At 55.8% G+C, this 12098-nt stretch overlaps 1 protein-coding gene across 21 annotated transcripts in view; it reads left to right on the top strand.

Annotated features, from left to right (window-relative positions):
- EP400 (E1A binding protein p400) overlaps window positions 1-9053 on the top strand; it is a 98459-nt gene extending 89406 nt beyond the window's left edge. For 18 of the 21 annotated variants that reach the window (XM_032471373.1, XM_032471370.1, XM_032471376.1 and 15 more), the window contains 3 exons: window positions 446-592; window positions 5214-5291; window positions 6128-9052. In XM_032471373.1, coding sequence (XP_032327264.1) covers window positions 446-592; window positions 5214-5291; window positions 6128-6397 — 495 coding nt within the window. In that variant the 3' untranslated portion in view covers window positions 6398-9052. Of the gene's footprint in view, window positions 1-445; window positions 593-5213; window positions 5292-6127 lie in introns of all 21 variants that reach the window. The other 3 variants (XM_032471358.1, XM_032471361.1, XM_032471371.1) reach the window with 2 other exon arrangements.
- The last annotated feature ends 3045 nt before the right edge of the window (window positions 9054-12098 follow it).

The raw sequence follows: 12098 nt of genomic DNA, 5'->3' as shown, positions 1-12098 counted from the left end.
TACGTTCACGTAACTTGAAATAAAACTTCGGAGCCGTGGAAGAATTTCCGTACGTGCAGTGGCTTTGTAAACCCCTGTGCAGGCCCCACGTGTGCGTGGCTTTCTGAGCAGTGTTTGACTCTCCTGGCGGAGGAACTAGGAATTAGGTTAAACGTGCAGAGACCGTGCAAGTAGGTTTGTTAGTCTTCGTGCTGTTTTGGGGCACGAGGTGAGTTCTTAAAATGTGATTCGAGATGTACGTGTGGCGTTCACTCACCCCCATGGTGAGCAGACCAGGTGCCTGCAGGGGGCGGAGCGCCGACCCCGGCTGCGGGGGGGCCTGGCAGAGGCAGCACTTTGGTGGGGGGCCGCAAGGCCTGGGAGAGGGTAGAGGGCGGTAGGGAGCCGGCGGGTCCCACGGCGGATGCCTGCGTCTCTGAGGAGGGGTCTCTCTCTCTCCCCACAGATCACCGCCCAGCAGATCGCTGCTCAGGGCCAAGCGCAGAAGGTCACCTATGCCGCCCAGCCAGCCCTTAAAACCCAGTTTCTCACCACGCCCATCTCCCAGGCCCAGAAGCTGGCAGGGGCTCAGCAGGTGCAGACGCAGATCCAGGTGAGCCAGAGCGGGGTGGGGGGGGTGGGAGGCAGGCACGCAGACATGCGGCCGCTGGGCGGGGAGCAGAGAGGGTGGCCGCCGCAGACTAGCACCCCTTGAGGGCATCGTGGACGCCTGACAGCCTTGCCACGCGGCTGCTGGGGCCTGCAGGGTGGCCTGGGGGCCCGGCTGAGGTCACACTGAGGTGGCGGCCCTTGTGCTGGCGAGGCTCCTCCCGGGGTCGTGCTCCTCCCGGGGTCGTGGTCGTCCCTCTGCTTTGGCGGGGCGCCCGTGCTCTGCTCCTGGCTGGTCCTCCCGGCACTGCCCGCGGCCCCCAGCCAGTTGGGGGGGGTGCGCACGTGCCCCCCGCAGCAGAGCCGTGCCTCTTGGGACGGCCTGGGCAATGCTGGCCCAGCGCCGCGTCCGTCCCAGGTGCGCACCTTCAGGTCTGTATGCTGCGTGTCCCCTAGTCTGTGGCTTTTCTTCTCGCTCACTGTGTGGTGTCTGGACATGCAGAGGTCCTTAGCTTGAGGGCGTTGGAATTCATCACTTTTTGTTTCTGAAGAGTGCTTTTTTAAGTGTCTGGCTTAAGAAGTTCTTCCCAAGGTCATGGTGGCGTTTCCCTGTGTCATCGTCTAAAACCTTTATAACTTTTTGTTCGCATTTAGCTCTTCAACCTGCCTGGAATTGGTTTTTGCAGATAATACAGAAATAGTTCAGTTAAATTTTCCATTTGAATGCCTGGTTTTTCTCACACTGCTTGTTAAGGAGTCTCCCGTCCTCTGACTCTCGGTGTGACGGGCGTGAGCCACACCTGTCCTGCATGGGGCTTCCCTCCTGCGCCGCGGCCTCTGGTCACTGCTGTCTTCGTCATGCCGGCGACGTGAAGGGACTCGGCAGCTCTCCTCCTCCTGTCGGGAACGTCCTGCTTTCCGGGCTCTCTGCACTTCAGTCTTGATTCTGAGTCCCCTCTTAAGTCTGCACGCCACAGTCAGAGCCGTTGGGGTTTCTGTTAGAGTCGCATTGAGTCTGTAGATCAGTTTAGGGGGCGTCGACGTTTTCAGAGTCGTGACTTCACAGTCACCAACATGATACATCGTTTGGTGTTTCGTTTGTCTTTAATGCCCTTTCATTAAGTTTTCTTATCTTTTCCACAAAGACCTGATGGCGTGTGTTGGAGTTACTCCTGGGCAGTCGGCATTTCTGCTGCTCTCCCTGAGGGGCCTGTTTCCGTCTGTCTCTCTCGTACTCTGATGTTCGCATCCCGCCACCAGTTGTCCGCGGGCTCCTCCGCGTCGCTCCGGGTTGATGGCACTGCCTGTGGGTCCTGGTGGCCAGCGGCTTCCCCCTCCTCCTTCTCTTCTCCGCTCTGTCTCGCTGTGCCGGGAGGCCTGCGGGCGCGTGACGGCGCAGACAGGCCGCTGCCCCACACCCCTTCCCCGGGCCATTCTGCAGGGTCGGGTTTTTAAGTCGCCCTTCGGCACACCAGGAAACTCCCTTTTCTGTCTGGTTTGCTGCAGGGTGGCGTTCCTTTTGCTGTGGGGTCTGTCTGTTCACAAACCCTCTGTCTGCGCCCTCCCAGGCAGGGCTCCCCTGTCTCCTGGCTGCAGCCTGGCCCGGTGCCCACGAGTCCAGGCCCAGGTCGCAGCTGGTTGCCCTCCCTGCTCAGTTTAATCCGAGCTGCCTCTGAACGGGTCCCCAAGGCGTGAGCCCAGGCACCTGAGCCCCTCTCCAGCGCAGGAAGTCCGACCAGGCCAGCCCCGTGGGCCTCCACTCTCTGCCCCGCACTCCAGACCCAGCCGTCAGGGGCCTGTGGTGATGGGCTGGCGTGACCTTGCGGCGGGGCTGGCATGGCCTTGCGGTTGTCTTGTCCCCTCTGGGTCACCTTCTCGGTGCTGCTGCGCCCGCCAACCTGTTCGGGCAGCTGTCGAGACGGCACATCAGCCTGTCTCGGCCTGGCTGTGGCTTTGTCTGTTTCCCTTCTTATGTGAGATACTTTATTATGAGCTACGCGTAAATGAAAACTTTTATTATTTTGAGTAATGTCTGGTCCCCAGCCTGTGTTGCCCACACAGAGACCTCGGCGGCCCTTGTGAGACTTCCCTGCGCGTCCCCTGCCTTTGCGTCTCTGGTCCGCGTCCCTGACTCTCGCTCTTCACAGAGGCGGCTGGAAGGTGGCGGCTGTCGCTGGCATCCGGGGCCTTGGTTCTGGTCTCACTTGACCCGTTGGCTCACCCTTGTGGGGGCGCCCAGCACAGCATCCTGTAGCTCCCGTCCTGTTTGGGTTTCGGCTTCTTCTACTTGCTTTCCGTCCTTTCCTGCCTTCCCTTAACGCCGCTCAGGTATTTGTCGTTCTGTTCTTCCCTTCTCTGCTGCTTTGAAAATTACATGTTTCTTCCTGTCCTGTAAGCGCAGGTGCAGAGTTTCTCTGCCAAGCGGAGCGCACGCGGCTCCCGGCCCCTGGTCTGCCGCCCGCCCCTTCCCCGGCCCCTTGGCCCACAGCTGCTGTGACCATGCCGTACCCTCCTGTCCCATTTCATCGTCACTTTGTACGTAAAACTACTTTTCTTCTGTTTGAGGTACATCCTTCGGAATTTCCTGTAGTGTTGAAAATGCTTGTGTGTCTCACCCCTGCTCCTGAAAGGTGCTGATTCTGTTAGACCTTTACCTCCTCCGCATGTTAGCAGCCCCGCCGCGTCCCATCCTGCTTACCTGGTGGGTGAGACGCCAGCTGTTTGCCGCCTGCTGCTGCCTCAACAGTCGTCTTCCTCCCTCTTGCCTTTTGACGTCTGCCCTTTGTCTCTGGTGCCTTGTCAGCCCCGGGGCGCTCCAGCCGGGTTTGCTGATCTTCTGGAATCTGGGCATTGGCTTCTCTCATTGTTAGGAAGTGACCAGCTGCTGCGTCTTCAGATGCCGCCTTCCGCGTGTCCAGGCTTATCCGTTTCCCTTGCCGTGTCTCTGCTGCACCTGAGTAATGTCCTCCAGCCCACGCCCCTGCGTTCTCTTTGGTTAGGTCTAGTCTACTGTTAAGCTTGTCCATGGAATTTTGATTCTGGTGATTATAAATGTTTTATTCTTAGACGTTCTGTTTGTCTTTATCTCAAATCTGCTTTGTGTCTGCAGTTCCTCGTTCCTACCCGCGTTTTCAGGCTGCAGAGAGCGGCACACTGCTTTGTGTGTGCCTGGTAATTCCTGTTTGAAGTCATGATGCATCTGATTTTACTTTTTTCTACTGTTCTTGCTTCAGGACCTCTGGGGGTTTTGGCTTTGTCGTAGTTGTTTTCTCGTGAGCTGGCTTTCCTTGAAGTTCTGTTTGTGGCAAGGCTCTGAGGTCTGGGTTGAAGGTGGGTTCTTGCTTCTGCTGGGCTCCCATGGGCACTCTGGGGACCACGTCAGCTTTGGTATCTGTCAGCCCAGGTCTCCTCCTGCCCTGCCTGGCCCTGGCCCGAGGCAGGCAACTTTCTCGCAGACCTTTGAGTGACAGGATCACAGCTGCGAGGGGCATCGCATGGCCCTCCCCTTAGCTGCTCCTTGGTCTCTTGTCTGCCGCCCTGGGGGGCTGTGAACCCCAGTGCAAGGCTCCCGCGCAGCACGTGGGGCGCCCTCCTCATGGCCCGGGTCCCTGCCGTTGCTCAGGGTTTGGAGCCCAGAGCTCTGTACTCATGCAAGTTATCGATGCACTGAAGATGTCACCTTAGTCTTACCTGTGGTGTCTCAGCGTTTTCAGTGGCTGCCAATCTCAGGTGTGGCCCTTGAGCCTGCGGTGGTGTCTGCTTCCCATCAGAGGAACACACAGGGCTCAGCCAAGTGTTCTGCTCGCCTCAGTGAATCCGGTTTACAGGATTTTAAGTTACAATAAACTAGTAAATGCCTTCTGATTAACCTCAGTTCCCATAATGAGAACTTAGTTTACTCAGAGCTTGTCATTTACATAATACAATTTCACATGTTCTCCAAGTTATCTTGGGCAAGACTTTATTTTCATCCCTGTTCTAACAATTAGTAGACCCGGGGTGGGGGGTGGTTTCGTGGCCTCCAGCACCTTCTGTGAGCCGGTGCCCCCGCAGCCCCAAGGGGACACAGTGGCCTCTTATCACATCAAGGCAGCGATGTATGCTTGTTTACAAAAAGTGACCATAGGGTGGGAAGTTTTGCTTTCTAAGGGGGAAGATCTCAATCATGATGAAGAAAAACGTAGAAAAATGATACAATAACAACTTGAACATTTTGGCACACCTGCGAACGAGGGCCGAGCCTTGGTATTGGTCTGAGCCAGTTCACGGTGGGGGCGCCTCCTGGAACGCCCGCCACTGGACTTGAAGATGAGCTGCTGAAATATCTCACTCCCTCTTCAATTTAATTCTCTCATGTCAACTTCGAGTAGTTTTTGAAAGAAAAATGGTGACGATCTGAAACATGAGGCCAAAGATAAGCTTCCAATTACGTGTGATTACGGGTCAGGAAGGCGGTTGCTGTTCGGCGTGAAGGTGGACTGACCGGCCCTCCTGTGCTCTGGGCAGCGCATCTTGAGAGGAGCTCCTTTGTGTCACCTGACCCTGGTTTATTTGGGTTTTTTTGGTGTTAAGAACCGAGAAGTATTTTGAATTCCACATTTGGCTTTTCTTCTGTTTTGTCAAAGGTCGCGAAACTTCCTCAAGTCATGCAGCAGCAAACGCCCGTGGCCGGCATCCAGCAGGCGGCCTCCGCTCCCCAGCAGGTAGGACCCAGGCTCTTGTGGCTCTCGGGAAGTCCCCACAGACAGTTCTGGGTGTCCAGCCAGAGGGAGTCAAATCTGAGTTATTAGAAAATCACTTTTGATTTTCACAATACAGAAAAAAAGTAACTTTGGGGAAAACACTTGATATCCTTAGACTAGCAAGAAAAAAAACCAAGCAGATGTGCACAGACAGTGTCATGTGAGCTGCAGGGGTGCCTTCAGTCGCTCATCTCAGGTGTGTCCTCTCGGCCGAGGCCCCTCACCTTCGTTCTAGGAAGACGGAGAGAGGAAACGGTGCTCGCAGCAACTGTGGGTCTAGGAGTGGAAGTGCCCCGGGGGCAGCGTGGCTTCCAGCTTCTTACCATTTTACTTGCTTCTCCGAAATGTGACTGTGTGTAAAAGTAGTGCTTTAACATAATTTATAAAGCGTGTGCTTAGCATACCCGAGGTCCTGGGTTCAATCCCCAGCACTTCTGTTTAAAAAAAAAAAAATTTAATTTGTTCAAAATCACACTGGCATATAGATTTCAAGAAACCATATAGTGTTAAAAACTGACCCCACGCCCCCCAGCCAGTCCCCAGACGCCAGCCTGGGCCTTCTCCCAGAGGCATCTGCTTTTAGTGTAAAAGCAACAATAGTTTAGTTTTATACTTTTGTTTGGTTGGAAACCAGAGGTCGTATTTTGAGACATCGGCAGTTTTTACATTTCACAGAGGCATTTACGCCAGTGAAGTTTCTGAAACTCGTCCCCCAACCCCAGGAATGTTTAATTTGTCATGTGAGGCACATCACTTGAGCTGCGTTTTCTAGGCCACGTGTTTCTGTTTTGGATCAGGCTTCCCCGCAGACCGTGACCCTCACCCAGGCGTCGGCAGCCGGACAGCAGGTCCAGATGATCCCCGCGGTGACGGCGACGGCGCAGGTGGTCCAGCAGAAGCTCCTGCAGCAGCAGGTGGTGACCACGGCGGCCCAGCTGCAGACCCCCGGGGTGCCCACCCCGGCCCAGGTGCCAGCCAGCTCCGAGAGCCCCGGCCAGCAGCCCAAGCTCCAGATGAGAGTCCCTGCCGTCCGGCTGAAGACGCCCACCAAACCTCCCTGCCCCTAGTCGGGAAGGCAGGCGGGGCGGCTCCGGGCGGCCCCCGCGTGTCCCGCCGGCCAGCCAGGACGGGTTCGATTTTGCTTACTGAACCGTGGGACCGCGTTACCCGAGAGGTCCGGCAGCTGTAGCACTGGTCCTCCGCCAGCGTCCCCTTTCCGGGGTTATGTGACTGAAAGTGACAGTGACAACTTTTCCTAGATTGTTTTACGTTTTACTTTCTCCTCCAGAGCAACAGTGCTGGGCCTTGAAAGCCATGTAGAATTGCTGTTAGTGCACAGTTCTGCACATCGCAAGTAGCCATCTGGAACGTGCAGTGAGTCATAAAATGGACTTTGTGAAGCTAAAATGTGGTCTTTGACAGCGTCTGCCTCTGCTTGGTTCTTTATACCGAATCGAAAATGCGTCACGGTCCCCGGAGAGGAGAAACTGACGGAGGCAGATCATCTCAGATCAGAGAAAATCAACGTGGCTTCTTCCCGCGTAAGATGTGGCTTGTTTGGACTTTTAAAGGAGATACTCAGTGCTGATAGGCATTGAAGCACCTTCGTGACATGGCCCCACGAAGGAGAATGACCTGCATTTGAATCTTCATCCCCAAGAGCAGCTGGCCTGGCGTCCCCAGAGTGACCTGTTGCTGGGCGGGCGGGCAGAACCTGGGCCGGCTCCCCGTCCCCGCGCACCCACCGTGTTTCCCGGATCTCGGATGCACTTGTGTGTGGACCTTGTGCTCTGAGGCAGCTCCAGAGCTGCTTCATGAGGCTCCCGTCTGGGGGTGGTTCGGGCCGGGTGAGCGCTGTTCCGTCGAGGGGCGCTGCCGCGGGCGGCGAGGTGGACACTCGGCAAGAGCGGGCCTGCCTGTCCCGCCCCTTTGCTTCCGTGACCCGCGGGAGTGAGGCGCCTCCTTGTGCGGGTGGCTCGTGTGCGAGCCTGCGCAGTATTACCCACGACAGTGGGCCTGATAACTCCTCACCCGGACTCGGGCTTCCTGCCTGCCAGGCCCTCCCGTGGGTGGGCGGGCTGCCGCCGGTTCTGAGTGGAGGAAGTGGAGAGCCGCCCGGCCGTCTGGGGCTGCGGGCACAGGGGAGAACCTGGGTTTGCGGCTGTGTTTCTGTTGTCGCTGCGGCCGGGTGACAAGCTGCTGTGTGGACTTCGCTGGCCGGTGATGCTTGCTTACCGGGAAGTTTCCGCCCACCCCCTGCGCTGTCTCCATGCCTCTGGACGATTTCGGTCCGGGAGGTCAGGTTATGTTAGGTCTGCGTGTAGTAAGGGTCGGTTCCGACATACTGAGAGACTTTAAATTTAAATTCTTAATTTTAGTCAGTCTGTTTCCTCCCTCATCACATCACTTGAACAGACGCTAAGGAAAGGGTTCTGTCCCGTGGTTTTTGTTTCTCGTCAGTCTGTGTGGTGGTTGATGTCTTAGTGAAGCCAACTGGGCATCTCATTTCTGAGTTCTCGGTGAGAAATTTGGATAAAAGTAAAAATCAGGTGTTAGAAGAGGAAAGGACTTAACATTCTGGTTAATTGAACACATCAGAACAGAGCACTGCAGTGGGCTTCCTAACTTGCCCATTGTGGTTGGGCGCGTGCCGCCGTGGGAAGGCCCGGCGTGCGGGACGGCTCTCTGGGCACCAAGGCAAGTTCCTACTCTTTTTGTTTTAATCCTCAAATGTGCAGAACTACAAAGGAGCCCTTTCTGCAGCGTATTTTCACCTGGGCACCCCGCTGCTTTCCCTCTTGCCGTTCGTGGGTGCTGATGCCTCTCTCTTCAGACGATGGGGAGACGCGAGTGCACTTGCAGACTGTCCTAGACGTGGGTGCCCGGGAAGAAGTCCTCCGTTAACCTAGAGCCCTAGAAAGGAGTTTAGGAACCTCTCTCAAAAGCTTTCTAAGAGAACAGAGCTGGGGGTTCTGAATATTTGCATTGTGGGGCTCCTGCTCTATCGTATTATGTGAGTGAAAGAATTGTTTTCTCCAGTGATTCCCTAACGCAGAAAAATGGAACCGAAAATAGTTTACTTGTATCCCGCAGTAACATCTAGACGTCACCACTGCCCTTGTAGCCTTCGATAGTGTCGTTTAAGTAAGGGCCCTCCTCCCAGTGTGCTGTTCTCTTGGCCTTTTGTTTTAAAAGTTAAACTGTCCATATTTAAGAATTAAGTGTGAGTTTAGGAAGTGGTTGTCGGGGCTTTCTCAGATTATTCTCGTTAGCAGAATCGCACGTTACCTAGCGGGACCCTACCTACTGGGCCCCTCCCCAGTCCCGTGGTGACGGCTGGGGGAATCTGCGGCTCATAAAACAGAAGGACTGCAGCCAAGACACCGTCAGCCTGAAACTGGCCACCGTGGAGGCGGTCACCTGGGTTTTCTGTGATTCAGAGATGTTTGTCCCACGGAGGCCAGTCTTCGAGGACCCGTGGGCGGGAGGTTGGCTTGTGCGCGCGTCACGTCCGACTCCTCCCGGGGCCGAGGCTCCCTTCCCGTCTTCCTGGTGTTCTGTCGGCCGTTGTAACCGGACAGCTGTCACGTTCTAAGGTATAAACGAGGAAGACTGGATCTGTAAATACTTTGTAAACATGACCATTTGTACTTGAACAGTAGGGTTTTAAAGGGCACTGATACTCCGCCAAACAAAAGGTGAATAAATTGACCTTTTTATAAGCTCTTTTTTGTCTTTCATGGAAAACTAGTGTTCACGTTGAAAGAAGGTGCTGGTTTGTATTTATTTCATTTGCATGAAGAGAAAACAGGACGCAGCACGAGGGAAACAAGTGGTGTTGGAGGCAGAGGTGTCTCTGCTGCTCCCCGCGCAGTGGGAGGAACTGGAGGGTTTCCCGCGAAATCAGCGGCCCTCGCTGCAGAGACCACGCCCGCCCGGAGGCCACGCCCACCGGCCGGGGAGGAGGAAAGACCCGGGCGTCTAGCCTAGGTGCCACCGCTGCTGCCCGGTCCCCGCGTGACTCTGACTTCTCTGTCAGCAAAGTCCTTTTCCTTTTGTTGGGAAAAAAAAAGCTCCTGCTTACAAGCCACCCCCCTACTATTTATAAAGAATGGACGCGACACAGGGAGAGCACAGGGAATCCGTGGTTAGTTTTGCTGTCTTCCTCCCCAGCGCGGAAGCGGGGGGCGCAGGGGCCCGGGCCTGCAGCTCGGGGCTCCGCGTCGCGGCCCTCGGCTGGGCTGCGCTCGGGCCCTGTGCGCACCGCCTGCGCTCGGGACCCGGCTGGGGGCGTGGCCCTGAGGGTCTGGACTCAGGTGCCCGCCCAGCCATGTGACAGGGTCCGGCGCCCTCCCGCTCAAGACTCCTTCCCTCCGAGGTCGCCCCTCCCAAGGCGGTTGACGGTCAGGAAGCAGCTGCCTCTGGCGTCCACGCTCAGTCATGCATTCTTTCTTCGCGACTGTTCTCGGCGGGGAGGTTGTGCGTTTTCAGAGCGCCGATCCGTGGCTGTGACCCTGCGGTCACATCGCTGTCAGCTGTACACGTGGCGGCAGGCCTAGGGGTGGGCTTATCTGGCCACGAGGCTGTATTTCTGTGCATCCTAGTCAGGGCTGAGTCGCTCAGGGGAAGTGACCCTGCGGTGAGGCCACGTGGCCCCCACCCCTGGCGTGTGGGGGCATCTAAATTCAGGTGAACGTGAAACCTGCCCTGCGGGCTCTCCCACAGGCCGTCCGACGTGACCAGCTTCCAGGTCTCACTTAGGTTTCTCTCGGCTCTAACCAGGTTCCGTGGTAGCCCTGCCAGCACCCTCTCCACTCTCCAGACAGGCTGTGATCCTGGGGCCCTGGGGGAAGAGGGGACCTCCTCCACCACAGGCTCTGGTTGGCAGCTCTCCCTTGCTCTGCCCACGGTCTGCACCGTCCACGTTCCAAAGCAAACTAGCCTTCAAAGCTCCCGTTTTCCTGGACAAGTCAGCACACCTGCCGCCAGTGGTGCTGGCGTGACGCTGTCAAGAACAAAGTCGAGCTGTGTAACCTGGGCCGCAAGCCCTCCAGGTGTAGGAGTAGGAAGGCACAGCCCGTGCCTGTGCGCCTGGATGTGCACGCAATATCCCGAAGGCTGTTGTGGCCAGAGCTGCAGCAGCCACAGTGAGGGCAGGCGGCAGGTCTGCACCGGGGCAGGGGTCGGGTGTGATGGCGGCGCGGCCCTCTTTGGGATCCTGGCCCCGACGTTGCCCGTGTGATGCCCCCAGCTCCTCCTCAGCCCTCATGGGAGAGTCGCTCGCCCTGGTGGCACCCACCATGGTGACCCTCGCCCACCCAGCAACCTCTGCCCTGGTGACCTCCACAGCCTGGAGCCCCCCAACCCCCCGCCCCAGTACCCTCCATCCTCATGACGCTCACCCTCACGACCCAGGATCCAGGAATCCTCCTCCCAGTGACCCCCCGCCCTGCCAGCCCAGGAGGCCGCTGTCCACAGCGCTGACACCGCTGGTGCCGCTGGTCAGGGTGTGGCGTCCAGGGTTGCAGTGTCTCCCCTTGGGCAACCCTGACGGGAGTCTGTCGAGAGGGACACCGCCCCACCCCTACCCCCGGAGGCCTTGCCCAGGACAGAAAGCAAGAACCGGGGACACCTTTACACTGAAGACCAAGAATCGCACATTTTAAAAGACAATAATTTGGCCCAAAAGCTGAGTGAAGATTCCTTCCTCGCAGAAAACTGGTTTAGCTACACTTAGTTTACAGAAGGCCCGCTGGCACTGGCGTCTTAGCTTATTTGCAGAGATCCAGGCAGGTTGGCCGACCAGTTTCCGGTCTGTCGGACTGGATGAACCATCCCCTGCTCCGTGGGGCGATGTCAGAGAGTGACACGTGCGAGCAGCCCCGGCGTCTGCAGAACTGAGGGCGTGGAGGACCTCAATACATGGAACTTACTTCCCAACTGCGGTCCTGGGTCTTAAACTTACTAGGCTTTGTTCGTTGAGTGGCGATGGCCAACGCCGACAAGATGACAAAGGTACTGCACACACGTTTCTGTGATCTCTGCCAGACTAACAGGTGGTTAGTTTATTTGTAAAAGTCTCTACTTAATGTTCACATCGAGGTAATAGAACTTTCTCCTCTGAAGGTAAGAGGTTTTCTGAGAACAGTGTAGTACAGTGTACTCCTGGGCCCGTGGGCGCAAAACTGAAGTGATGATCACGTTAAAACTTAAATGTAAATGATCATCGTCGTAACGGTTTTCATCACAGACGATGAAACGTGGTAAAGTGTTTTTTTTTTTTTAAATTGGAGTAGTCAGTTACAATGTGTCAATTTCTGGCGAACAGCACAACTGTCCCAGTCATATATATACATATGTATGTTCACGTTCAAATTTTGTTTTCATGAGGGTTATTACAAGATATTGAGTATAGTCCCTGTGCTCAACAGAACAAATTTGCTTTATCATCTGTTTTTATATGTCGTGGCTAACATTCGCAAATCTCAAACTCCCAAGTTTATCCCCTCCCGCCCCCTTTCCCCCAGTAACTCTAAGATTGTCTGCGAGTCTGTTTCTGATTTGTAGATGAGTTCCTAGTGTCCTTTTCCCTTTTTTTCTTTTTAAGATTCCACATGAGTGATAGCATATTGCTATTTTTCTTTCTCTTTCTGGCTTACTTCACTTAGAATGATGATCTCCAGGAAAAAACGGTAGTTTTAGTATTTTAAAGTTGATACTGGAATGCGGGGCCCTTGGGAGGTGCTGGGAAGATCGCCCATTTGTTGG

Source organism: Camelus ferus, chromosome 32 (genome assembly GCF_009834535.1).
Source record: "Camelus ferus isolate YT-003-E chromosome 32, BCGSAC_Cfer_1.0, whole genome shotgun sequence".
In the NCBI taxonomy this organism is placed as follows: Eukaryota; Metazoa; Chordata; class Mammalia; order Artiodactyla; family Camelidae; genus Camelus; species Camelus ferus.
The sequence above is the reverse complement of the archived record's forward strand: the minus strand, read 5'-3'. Positions and strand labels throughout refer to the sequence as shown.